Below are 14,155 nucleotides of genomic sequence, written 5' to 3' on the forward strand. Positions count from 1 at the left end.
TCCGTGTAGCCACAAATATCCGTATTCTCATTTCTCTTGTACCAAATACCACGTCCTGGAGATTTCTTTAAGTATCGTAGAATGCGATCAACAGCGTCTTTATGAGATTTCTGAGGGTTGTGCATGAATTTACTAACTTCCCCCACAACATAAGCAATATCTGGACGAGTAACAGTCAAATAAATAAGTTTTCCCACAAGCTTTTGATACTGCTTAATATCTTGGATTGGTTCTGATTCAGCTTTTTCAAGTTTATGATTCACTTCCATAGGCGTGTCAGCAGGTTTAATGCCCAACTTTCCGGTTTCTGTCAACAAGTCAATAGTGTACTTCCTTTGAGAGAGATATAATCCCTTTCTTGAATGCCCGATCTCAATTCCGAGAAAATATCTTAATTTTCCCAAATCCTTAATATCGAAAACTTTATGTAAGTATTCCTTGACATTATCTATATCACTCATGTTATCACCTGTCACAATTATATCATCCACATACACCAATATAATAGTGCTGTAATTGTCACTTTTCTTGATAAAGAGAGAGTTATCAGAAACGCACCTCTTGAAGCTCTTTTCTTCTAAAGCCTGACTCAACTTGGCGTACCATGCCCGGGGTGATTGCTTAAGACCATAGATAGATTTTTTAAGTCTGCAAGCAACACTAGAGTCATTCCAACTGGGATGTCCAGGGGGAACCTTCATGAAGACTTCCTCAGTAAGATCGCCTTGTAAAAAAGCATTTTTAACATCTAATTGGAATAGGTTCCAATTTTTATTACATGCAATGGATAATAAAATTCTGAGAGAATTCATTTTTGCTACTGGAGCAAATGTTTCTGTGTAGTCAATTCCTTCAGTTTGAGAAAACCCTCTAGCAACAAGTCTCGCTTTGAACCTTTCTACTGATCCATCGCTTTTATACTTGACCTTGTAGACCCATTTACACCCAACAATGTTTTTTCCTTTTGGTGTTGGAACAACCTCCCATGTTCTATTTTTTTCCATGGCCTCAAGTTCTTCTCTCATTGCATCACACCATGGCTTCTGTTTGCAGGCTTCATCATACGAACTTGGTTCATGATGTTTGGAGATTTTAGCAAGATATGCAACATAGTTTTTTGAGATGTTCTCATACTGAATTTGATTTTCAATAGGATAAGTAGTAGCAATATATGTAACAAAATCTTGCAGACGACTGGGCATCCGAGTGATTCTTTCAGATCGACGAGGAACTATTCCTTCCTCATTTTGACTAGGACCAATTCCCTCTTCATTCTGACTAAAGTTATCATTAATTGGTTGAACCGAACTAGTCAAATTTGGCACATTATTATCTAAAGGAACACTATCAAGGGTGATGATGGGCAGAACATGATCATTCTCAGGTCGTTGCTCCCCCTTGCTACCATTTTCCTTATTTTCGAAATATGTTGTGCTTTCATCAAACGAAACATCCCGTGAAACATAAAATTTATGATTTTTAGCATCATAGCATCTATATCCTTTTTTAGAATGTGAGTACCCAAGAAACACACATTTGATGGCTCTTTGTTGAAGTTTGCTTCTAAACATAGGATGTTTCCAAACATATGCAATGCAGCCAAAAGTTTTCAAATGAGAAATAGAGTGTTCTCTCTCTTTGAGAACCTCAATAGGAGACTTGAAATCTAACTTTCGGGTAGGAAGACGATTTATAATATATCTTGCAGTGCTAACTGCATCGTTCCAAAATTTTTCAGGAACATTCATTTGAAAGAGCAAAGCCCTAGTGATCTCAAGAAGATGACGATTTTTTCTTTCGGCGACACCGTTCTGTTGAGGTGTTCCGACACAAGAGGTTTCATGTTCCATGCCCCTTTTTATACGAAAATCAACAAACTTATCATTTACATATTCAGTCCCATTATCGGTTCTCAAAGTTTTGATATTGCAATTGTATTGAGTCTGAACCATAGTGTAGAAATCAACAAATGTATCAAATACTTCGTCTTTAGATTTGAGAAAATAAACCCATGTAACTCTGGAAAAATCATCAATGAAAGTCAGGTAATATTTGTAACCCTTATGAGATAGAACGAGGGAAGGTCCCCAAACGTCTGAGTGAACAATATCAAACTTTTGTAATGAAACTCTTTCAGATGAGGGAAAGGGTGGACGAGTCATTTTAGCAAATCAACATGTCTCACATTTATTGCAGTCAAAGTCTAAATTGGGCTTCAATTTTTTGAGCACCTTGCTGGAAGGATGACCTAACCTGATATGCCACATTCTTCCTTCATCATCCGTTTGTGCCATCAACGCTTTATTTTGGTTGTCAAGAATGTAAAGACCACGAGATTCAGTTCCTCTACCAATCGTCCTCCCTGTCCTCTTGTCCAGAAATAATACCTCAGTAGGAGTGAAAATAACATAACAATTTAAGGATCTGGTAATTTTGCTAACAGACAACAAATTGGATGTTAATGTCGGCATATAAAGTGCATTGTCTTTTTGACCAAAAAAACTAACTTGTCCCTTTCCTTCGACATTCATAAGAGAACCATTTGCAGCAGAAACATGTTTAGAACTAATATTAGATATGATGTTTTCTAAATAAGAAGTCTGCCCTGTCATGTGGTCAGAAGCACCAGAATCGATAATCCAAGCATAATTGTTAGACTGATGCGTGGTAAAGCAAGAATAAGATTCATTAGGTATACCTGAATCTTTTGAAGCAACGACAGCCATATTGTTTTTTGCGAACCCTTGAAAAATCTGGGTGAGTTTTTCAACTGTTAAGATTTCCTCATTTGATTGAGATTGAGCAACATGAGCTTGTTGTTTTCCTTTGAATGCATTTGGCCGTTTATTGAGCTTCCAACACCGGTCTCGAGAATGATTGTCTCTCTTACAAAAGGTGCAAAATAATTTCTTCTCTTTGAATTTTTGAATTTCGGCATCTTGAGAGAATTTTGATGATTGTTCATTCTGTTTGATTATGAGTGCAGCTCTGCTTTCATCGACTTCTTTGTTTTTTGCATTCATAACCCTTCGACGAGACTCCTCACGCATGACAGTGGCACAAGCCACATTGAGAGATGGTAATTCAGAGGACATTAAGATTTGACTTCTAAGTTGTTCATACGCAGGTCCCAGCCCAGCAAGCATTTGAAATAGTTTTTCGTGATCTCTCCACTTTTTGAAAGATCCTGCATCAATAATAGGAGGAATATAAGAATCAAATTCGTCCCACATACCTCTCAACCACCCTAAATATTCGTTGAAGGGCATATCGTCAAGCTTCAAACTATGAATATCTTGAGCTAACTGGTAGCTTTTAGCCAAATTATACTGCTGGCCGTAAAGATCCTTAGCAGCATCCCAAATAGCCTTAGCCGAATCAAGGAACATAAATCCTTCAGAAATACGTGGCTCCATGGAATTCAGAAGCCATGCCATGACCATATGATCGCTCGACTCCCATTCTTCAAAACTGGAATCGATTTCAGCTGGCTTGGGTTTTTTTCCAGTAACATGTCCCAACTTGGATTTACCGCTGAGAACAAGAGCAGCCGACTTTGCCCATGCTGTGTAGTTATAACCATTAAGCGGAACATAAGTGATTTTCAGAGAGGTACTTATCTGCTCTTGATTGACGATGGTAGGAGCATATTCTGTATTCTGGCTATTGTTAGCCATGGGAACAGAGAAGCACTATAGTAATGCTGCCAACGATACAGATAACCCGCAAAACGTAGGCCCTATTGCAGAAGAGAGAGGCTGCAAAGGGATCAACAGCTGAACAAAGAACAAGGGGCGACAAACACTATGGTGTGAAGCTGCACACAGATTAACAGTTGAACAAAAAACAGAAAACCACCACGCGAGATGCACAGCCAGATGTAGCACACAATGATGTTGAAGAACCCCACCTTGTGTGGAGAGAACCAACTACACAAACCTAAGCTCTGATACCATGATAAACGATGATGTGCAATCCATCATACGCGAATAGATAAAAGGAAAAGCAAGCAAAACACACGAGATAACGTGGTTCGGTCATAGAGACCTACATCCACGAGAGAACACCGATCAGTCATACTCCATTACCTCAGGGATGAGTTACAAATAGTGCTAGATCCACAAATCGTGGCAACAAAAAAGGAAGGATTATCATCCAGCACAATACAATCCTTAACAGAAGGAAAGAACAGATATTTTAGGAAAGGAGAAACCGTCGATGCCCCAACCATCCTTATCGTTAACAGAAATGATATGCCCTAAATGTCGCAGAAACATCTCTATGGACAGCCATGCCACAGTGGGGCTTTCTCTTTTAATGTTAGCTTATGAGATCAATATATGCCTTTATACTTGCATTTAATTGATTTGATTCATTTCTGAGGATTTATTTGTTAAATGGTCTAAAAAAATCTAGTTGTTTTTTACATTCAAGGGGAATTGCTTTCTAATACCAAAAATGTCATTATGAAGTGGAAAAATCTTTCAAGTCATTACCTTCAGCCAGAAGATGATGAGGTTTGTGCTGGTGAAGCTCAGTACTCGATTTATTTCTTTTAATTTTAAGCATTGCTGGTTGAATTCTTTGCCATTAACCAAATAGAACAAATAGTTAATTTAATGTCAAATGTGATTGTCATCTACTGTTTGTTACATAAAGTCTGATGCATGCCAACACTTATTCATTTTCAGAACTATGATTTTTAATGCCAAATCTTCATGGACTCTTGCAGTTGTAATCAGTGGCGTAGCTAGGATTCATGTGAGGGGGGGGGGTAGCAAAAAATAAGAATTTTGGTGTGGTAGTTGGGGGTTCGGCAGATTTTTTTTTTTTGAGATAAAATAAAAAATGGCTACAATTATTAATAAAAATCTATTTCATATGGACAAATCAAACTATTTGCTGCAGTCAGGGCTGGGCTAGGACTGGACTGGGCTAAAAAAATGGATAAAAATCTATTTCATATGGAATCAGGGCTGGGCTAGGACTGGGCTTTTAAAAAAAAAAAATTTAACTGTTTCGGGAGGCAGGACTGGGCTACCCCCCCCCCCCCCCCCCAGCTCCGCCTCTGGTTGTAATGAGCAATCCCTTTCGCAAACAAATGTAACTCGGGACTATGGATGCATTTGTTGTTCGGTGTGGAGGCTGCCATATATATGCTAAGGGAGCTTCTGGCATTGTGCATGGCTGCTGAGGATCTTATATACCTACTAAATGGGCTTGGAGTAAGGACCAATGTGGACTTGGATAGACTGATTTCTGCTAGAGAATTCATCTGCAAGCACTTGGGCTAACAAACTTGATGGTGCACACAAACTAAAAATTCTGAAGAAGATAACAAGCATTGTTGATTCAGCAATGTCAAAGGCAATGCCTGAAATATGCTTGTATTGAATTGATAATAGACAATGCTATTTGATTATCTGGAGACATTTAGAGTTGTACTCCTGTTTGGTACTTTGTATTGTATATCATTAATGCATACTAAACAATTTGTATAGATGAAAAGACTTTAAATTTTGGTAAATTCGCGGCAATAAAATCAAAATTGATTATTTTAATTAATAAAGCAATTCTGTTGTATGCTCAAGCCCTCACTATGGTTTATGTGAACAGGGTCACATAGGACTTATAGTGATGGCTATGAGTGTCTAAAAATGGATAGAGATGTCAAATAGTGATGGCTCAAGCCATCACCAATAAGATGTATCCGTGACGGAATGCCGTCATTAATACAAATGTAGAAGTCACATGTGTGTACCTATAGACTATAGTGACGGTCACATAAGGAACTAGTGTCTGCTCAAGCCATCACTATAAGTAATAGTGACATAACCTATAGCGTCGGACACTAGGACATCACTATTACTAATAGTGATGACTCCAGTCTTTTAAGTGACAAATTGGAGCTGTCACTATATGTTCATATTGGTGTAGTGTAGGAAACCCCAGTCAACGCGATCATAATCCTTCACAAGATCGGATTTAAATAAAATCGACCATTGCTTACTTGCTTCCAGAGAATGTGCCATCCCATATGCTATGAGGACGCTCTCTTGAATTAATCGTCCTCTCAAGGAAGCCCTTTGATTTTCTGAAATTGGTCTCTCTAAAATTCCTGATATCCTGTTCACCATCACCTTGGAAATAATCTTGTAAATGACATTACACAAACTTATTGGCTTAAAATCCTTCATCCTTTGAGCTCCTTCCACTTTCGAAAATAAGAGCAATATAAGTGGCATTAATACAGCGTAAAATAAGGCTCGAGTAAAAAAACTCTTAATTGCACAACAAACATCTTTATGAACAATATACCAAAATTTCAGAAAGAAACAGACAGGGAAACCATTTGGAACATGAGCCTCATCACCTTTTATTTCAAAAACAGCTTGTTGGATTTCCTAGGAGGTAACTGGAGTCTCTAAGAAGTAATTTTTCATTTCAGATACACGAGGTTCAACAACACTTTCAGAATCATCTACATACATGGGATTTTGAGAAGAATTCAATGAAAAATTACGTTGCCACCTGGGTCATCTCATTTTCAGAATATACCAACACGGCATCTTCTGATTTCAAATTCTGGATATGATTCTTGTGAATATTCTTTTTTTCATGAGCATAAAAAAATAAGAATTACGGTCACCATCATGCAACCATTGAACTCCTCTAGCCTTCTGATGCTAATATAACTCCTCCATTTGCAAACAGCATTGCCACTCCTCACGCAGAGAAAGGCCTCTTTCCATAGCGTGCACATCAGCACCATCAATAAGCATCTGAACTTGTTGGAGCTCCTCTTTATTCTATCTCAATATGGCCCACTTAAAGCGAATTCCACTCCTTTAATCACAGTTTCACTCCATCCAACTTTCGAGTTACAATAAACATAATTACTTCTCTCACGTTAATGTTCCAAGCTTGCTAAACAATATGAGAACATTCAGGTAGCAGCAACCACATCTTAAAAAGTTAAAAAAGGTACCTTACAACGATAATTAAAATCATGAGATGTAACAAGCAAACCCACATGATCTGAAATAAGTCGAGGGATATAATGCAAAGAAGTCGAAGGAAACTGAATAAACCAGACAGAGTTAAAAAATAAATACATGATCGATCTTGCTTTGAAATCTAGTCCCTTTTGATTATTATTCCATGTGAATTGGGGGTATCATTTTGGACCACTGAAAACTGACAATCAGATTTTAAGTCATTGAACTCTTACATAGCAATAGTCTTGAGAAATACCGTTCCTATCCTCTGCAAAGGGAACAAAGTTCCAATCCCCAGGGGCAATCCATGGAGAGTCAAACCAAAGCCCCTTCCAATGGTCAAAAAGAGTCCTATGAACATAATAATTCTGTCCATACACTGCAGTTACTAAAAAATCAAATCCTTGTGAAGTAATTTTAACAGTCAATGCATGATCATCATAGCAATGAGTTGAACATTAAGACAGTGAGGATTCCAAAAGCACAAGATTCTACAGGTAGGACTGAAATCAAAATTCGGAACCACCCCCCCCCCCCCCCCCCCAAAAAAAAAAAAGAAAAAAGAAAAGAAAAGAAAAGAAAGATTACATGGTATCTAGTTAAACAATCAACCTTGGCCTATCACAACTTGACTATTAAACAAAAGAATTCGGCCATCATTTGAAGCTCCTTTGTATAAATGATGCATTTTTTTTAGACAGAGAAAGATGGGGTTAGGCAGATCCCTACTAGTTATACAACCATATACCATTGGGATTCGAACTTGCAACGTCCCAACACAAGGTGATGTGCACTAACTGCTCCTGCACATACAAATGATGCATTGCTAAGCCAAGTAATGCTCATTTTGTTCAACTTCTAAGTCAACCTAATTTTTGCAGTTCAGCACCTTTTCAAAGAAAATGCAGTCAGAACTGATCTTTTCTATAGCAATTATACGGATCGTGCTTGAAAAAAGATCACCTCACCTGCATTTGTAGTGTTTTCAGTTTGGAAGAGATCATTCCCACGTCTTCATAATGCTTAAACCAGTGCCATGGTAGGGCAAGGCAAGTCTCCAATTTAAACTTGAACATTGACTTTAGTAATTCAAGAAACTGTTATACTAAAATAAAAACCTTAATAATCTTCTATAAAACGTAGAACTTCACAAAACTCCATCTTTTTTTTTTATGAAGCTGTTCTTCACTTTATAGAAGATAACTTTTACAATTGGAGATCTTTTTTTTTATGATGGGGAAGCCTACATGCAGGGTGTCATAATGCTGGAAGTAGATTTGTATCTGTCGACTAGAAGGCAGCAAAACCTCAAGTACTGGCCTCCTTGTCTGCTAAGTATGGTTGGCAAACTCTGCAAGTCAACTCGTGACTCGGCCTAGTTGTCTCGTATTGGCCACCAACCGGTCCGTAGAGACTAAACTCGTCCAAGTTAATTGAGACACATGCCATGGATGAACCAGTTAAGATTTATTTGTGAGTCAGCTGAGTCTCATCTACCTTGTTTTTTAATAATGGTTAATTAAGTTCATTCCTTGTTAACAGGTTTAGCATCTTTATTTGCACCCAATTAAAAACATGCCTCTTTTAGTTTATTGCATGTAGTTTTCATTTTTTTAGGTAGATTTACTTTCTAGTTAAGATTAATTAAGTTCATTCACTTTTAAGAAGTTTATGCACCCCCCTCACAAGTCACACCCAATCAAGCATGCCTTCTTTAATTGCTTCACTTTTTCTGTTGCGAGTAGTTGGCCATTTTTTAGGTAGTTTTACCATCCAATTAAATTTAATGCAGTCCATTGTTTTTGAATTAGACACCATCCGTTACATCCGATTAAGCATGTTCTTTTAATGGCCTATTTAACGGTTCATTGCTTCATCTGCCAATCTCAACTTATAAAGGTATTCCCTTTTTGTTAGTCATAATTATTTCCCATAAATATAAATTGTTTTCTTTTCTTTTTTTATTAGTGAGAAACATTGAAGGTTTGAAACTGTAGATGCTTGTCCTATATAGTTTAAATTATATATACATATGATAAATCTATATTTCAAAAAAACATAACTCTTAAAAGAGTTTTTATATTTATAAAACATGTATATTATTTATTTATAATAAATTAAGTAAAAAAAAACATGACTTGCCCAAGTCACCGAGTCAAGTATAGCTGATCTAAGACCGAGTCCCTAGAATGCCAACCATGCCACTAGGAAGGTGTTCCTTTCGGCTTTACCACAAGGAGAAGCACACACGGAATCAGTTATGGAATGTCTAAGAGGGCACATACAATCATCCTAACCATGTGAGCCTCATGGTGATTGGTAGGCCACAAAACTCCCGTTGATAAACCCTTCACTATAAATAACAGTAAAGAGCCAGATTAGAATCACTAAACTCAAATTATCCCTCCTTTCAAGTTTCACTTGACTATTTAGCTTGTAAACAGCATCTTAGGACTACAACAAAGAGGTATAGCCAACTAACCAGCCTAACCCCATTCCCCACATGGGAGAACACAGCACTGATGCATTGGATGATACAAAAAATGAAAGCAGAGTTTCTTTTCCACTTCATAAGCAATTCTGGGGTTTCTCCGAGATCCTACTAGTTTGTTGCACAACACACATTGAGTACAAATAATATTACAGAAAAAAAAGAAGTGAATGGGCTAAGAAGAGCCATATGAACAGTTCAAGGCAAAGCTGAAACCAGATTACCAGAGGTCCCATTTTAGAAGTCCATTTTATCTTACTAGAGGCATTGCTAATATCAAGTTTAAGGCAAAAAATCCCACCTTGTGTTGGTTGTTAATCCCATATTCAGTCGTTTAAGGGAAAACCACCTGAGGGACACCAAGCCCTTTTCATCATATAAACCTTTGCTTCAGAATGCAGATTCTAATGAAAATCTGATAACAGAATAGCCCAAGTATTTTACAGGTTACATACACCAGCTTCCTTGGGATTCAGTTGATCAGACTAAAACAGATATTTAAGCAGGGAAGAGGAGGGAAAACCACTGATAGGATGAAGCTGATCATGGATAAATTGGTATCTTTCATCCAGGTCTATGTTCTTTATCGTGCAGGTGATAAAATTAAAATCTGAAAAAACCAAAAAAAAAAAACTAGCACCTTGTTTTCATGTTTGAGAATCCAATTTCATGATGTATTGAATAATTGCTCAACACACCCAAGAATACTGTGTAACAGTGCACACCCCTTTTACTGAATGATCAGCCAAATAACTAGGATTTTCCGTACTTGTAGAATTCAAGACTGATGTCAGTCTCGGAGAGTCCCTTTATTTCTTGAAACAACCCATTTTCGTAAGAAAATGGGTGGTTTCCCCACAATGTGTGCTGTGGGCAAGTTGCCTTTGGCCACACTCACATACCTCTTTCTTGGCAAGGGAAAATTAATAAATGGATTTTTTTTGCGTTTGTTAAGAAAATATCAGGGGGAAAGCTCACAAACCACAGATCCCCTGTTACACTATGATTTTGTGAACCTTCTGTTGTATAAGAGGATGAAAGAGGATCTACCCTATCGAGAGAGAATTTTCTCACCTTCTTATAGCATAACAAGTTCTCTCTGCTTCTGAACAAAACTAGTGACAGGAAAAACGGGTGCCGAAACTAGCATTTTCTTAGATCTTGGGCACCTCCTAACAAAGACTGGTAATTGTGCATAGGATCAACAAACATAAATCATTAATAGTTCGTTGGATTCACCCTCATTGAAAATTTTGCATTGCACTTACCGTTTCATCCGATACAAAAGTGAAGGAGATCATATTGTGGGCGACAGTCTTGAAAAAAAGTCCCATAAACAATATTTCTTATCATAGTTATAGTAAAAAATATGTTTCCATCAAAATATGCTGCCTAAGCAGAAGACATAGATCTTGTTAATTACAGAAGCAATTTCAAACTTACAGCTCTCAAGACCATTGCCTAATCATCGAGTTCGTATAGTCAGTCATGGTCATAAATGTGTATAATCAAATGACAACTTGAGTCTTAGATCCTCACACTTCTGTAACAAAAAAATGGCCAGAATTTTTCAGGAATACCATTCTCAATCAGTGAAGCTGTGGCTTACAGGACGGGTTGCCACTTGATTTATTTCACGGAACTACCCCACTTTTGTATCCTGCAGCAAGAGCTGTTCGGTTTAATTTGCTACGAAATGGTACCTTGAATCAACATAGCTCTCGACGTCCCAAAGGAAGGATCCAAAAGTCACAGCCTCTAGTACCAGATTGGTCAAGCCCGCAAAGCTGATCCTGATAGCTTCATCTTTGGATTGATCCATGCCCCCCAAGAACTCGGGCCTTCCAAATAATGCCTCAGTATGTTTGTCAACTATAGAGACAGCTTCTTTGGACCTTATAGTAGCATACCTCTGAAGGGTTTCAGTATCAAATGACATAACATAGGATCGTAACTGATACGGTTTTACCCCATAACCAAAACCTTCAGGGCTAAATCTCGCATTTGCAGCTTGTTGATTACTCTCTACCATGGATGGACCTTGAGACAATGGCGAAATTCCACTCTGACTCTGAGTCCAGGTGCTGGGTCTTGACTCATCAGTCATTTCTTGTTGAAGAGCACTGTTCTCTTTATCCATATCAAAAGCAAGAGTCTTCATTGTTTTCTCGAGCTGGAACCTTCGATCCACCCTTTTAAGAAAGTAGCCATACATAATGGACGCCATGTAGACTTGTCCTACTCTGAGCTTGCTTATTTGAGCAATAAAACTTGAATCGGCGGCTCGGTTACCCAGTATAAGAACCAGATGATTCTTGATCATCTCATACGCTTCAGGAGAATGAACCTCTTCAAGCTTCTCATCTTGAGGGGGCCATGTATCAACTTTACAAGAAGGATCTGATGGTTGCGATAAAGCGGGTATCAATGTCACATCTGCATCCATGAACTTCTGCACGACCAATGTGTACAGAATCTCCTCCAATGCCTTTCTTCTCTCATTATCTTTTACTTCCGCGATTCTCCTAAAGTTAGTAAAAAAACTTTAGTAACGAAAATGATCGTCATAATTTGAAACACCATGGTGAAAGCCACAAAGGTATGCTGGTTTAATTGGTCCGGTTGGAAAACAACGTTAGAAGCTAACCTGTACAAAACAAGGTCTGTGCCAGTCGTAGCAGGTTTTTCCTTCTGTACAGCTGCATCTCGATCAGTTTGCAGCATTTCGAGCTGTTTATCAACAGCTGCTGGAAGAAGGTGAGGGTGGTTCCTCAATATTTGTGCCAGAAACTGCCCTGTTGGTGATTCCAATTGAAGGGGAGCTATTGGGGATGACGATGCAGAGGGATCCATGGACGCTCTCGCAGACATGCTCCTCCCAACTTTGTAAGCCAACTGCCTTTCCCCACTCCTAAGTACTAAATTCAATGAGCAGTGCTGTATCATCCAATGCAAAAGCGAGCGAGCCGCTGTAAGACCAGAATTTCATGCCCAAGCACACACAAACTAGCAATTGCCCATGACTATAACTTGTAAGATGCATAAAACAAACAATCAACTTTTACAGATAGCATAGAATCTTCTCCACAAACCAATCTAATAATGGTTTCGCGAAGAGCATATATTTTCCACAGGAGACTAAGCTATCGTCAATCACGAGTCCAATGCAAATAAGATAAAACAATAAGAATAGGGGTTTCTGTTACACGTATTATATATAAAAAATTGTCAATTAACTTGAATTTTTCTAGAAAGAGAAAAGAAAGAAGGAAAGGAAAAAGGTATGAAAGAAGAGATTCATAGCTAAAATCACCTAGCACAAACTTGATAAAACAAAAAAACAAAAAATCAAAAGTCCTGACCAACTAAGAATCAAAGAGTTCAATTACGAGGAAAAACTTTTAATCTCCCATTCCGAAAGCAAGAATAGGATCTCCCATACCTTGAGAAACCCATTAGGAAGGCAGAATTTCGCCGTTTTCGCCCCAAAATTACTCGGTCTCGCGACTAAATTACACCTTCTAGCAACAACAGCGCCGGATCCAAAAACCCTTTGCCCGCTGAGAACGGAAACCGCGTCCATGTTACCTGCATCCCAGAAACCTCCCATCAAACCCAAACCACTACAACTACAAAAAAAAAGATAAACCCCAAAAAGGAAAAGAAACAAAGAATCCACTTCACCTATCCGAAAACCCTAAGTCCCTTCCAAAACCCCTAACCCCAAAACCTTCCCCATCACCAAAACCTAAACAATAAATTTAACCCTAAACCCTAACCCACCGAATCCATATCTTCCATCACTCTAAAATCCACTCACCTCTGCTCTAAATGCAGATGAAAAAAACGATTCCCAACATCCAGAAACCCTAAACCTAACCCTAGAAGGCGATAATTTCAATGCCTAATGAAAAAGCCTTAGTTGATTCTACGAATACGATCAATCTTCTGAAACAGAAAGAGAGGCAACAATACCGATGGATTCTGAAACTTCGAAATCGAGAAGCGGTTCCAACGAGACAGGGAAGAAGGATCGAGCAGAACGCAGAGAAGGAAGAAGAGAAACAGAGAGATGGTAGTTGGGGGAAAGGAGAAGCGTGGAAGACTCGGAAAGATACCGAGACGAATAGGGACAAAACGGGGATGTCGCTCTCTTTGTTATTTGCGTGTCTCACTTTGCCTCCAACTATCATGACTCGGAATAGAAACTCGGAAAATGAGTATCCGAAACGATACGAATCGGAAACAGACCCGGGAAGACTCAAACAGTCCAACTCGAAGAAGGTTCCCCCATAAGGCTAGGTTGCTTTCAATGTGGAGTAGGTCGACTCGGCCTAGTCCTAGCTGTGGGTGTTGGGTTTGACCTCTAGCCGACCCGTACCAAATCCTATAAGGTCAGGGTTTGGTGATAAATAAAAAGGCTCGATTAGAATTCGGCCATGGTTTGTGAAAGTTCATACCAGACCCGGGCCTGACCTGAGTTCCATTACGATTCATAATTTTTGAATGTAAAAATGATAAAAAATATTATTTTACTGAGTATGGTCTGGGTCTGGTTCACATATTCTTTATAGGATCTGGGCATGGTTTCTCTTATGGTGGGTCCTATTAGACTCGTCTGGATCCGGTACCATCATCTCAAGTGAGGTTTGGGTCTGGTTCCACG

The 14,155-nt window shown here is 38.5% G+C and overlaps 1 protein-coding gene across 1 annotated transcript; it reads right to left on the reverse strand.

Moving 5' to 3' along the window:
* Positions 1-10,806: 10,806 nt before the first annotated feature.
* LOC149816273 (UV-B-induced protein At3g17800, chloroplastic-like) lies at positions 10,807-13,595 on the reverse strand. The gene is made up of 4 exons (XM_089987823.1): positions 13,465-13,595; positions 12,932-13,077; positions 12,137-12,426; positions 10,807-12,014 (listed from the first exon to the last, which is right to left on the reverse strand). Exons 2-4 carry the CDS (start codon positions 13,070-13,072, stop codon positions 11,171-11,173), a joined length of 1,275 nt encoding a protein of 424 aa, XP_089843949.1. The 5' UTR covers positions 13,073-13,077; positions 13,465-13,595; the 3' UTR covers positions 10,807-11,170.
* Positions 13,596-14,155: the final 560 nt, after the last annotated feature.

Source organism: Nuphar pumila, chromosome 14 (assembly GCF_984573655.1).
Source record: "Nuphar pumila chromosome 14, dmNupPumi1.hap1.1, whole genome shotgun sequence".
NCBI classification, from domain to species: domain Eukaryota; kingdom Viridiplantae; phylum Streptophyta; class Magnoliopsida; order Nymphaeales; family Nymphaeaceae; genus Nuphar; species Nuphar pumila.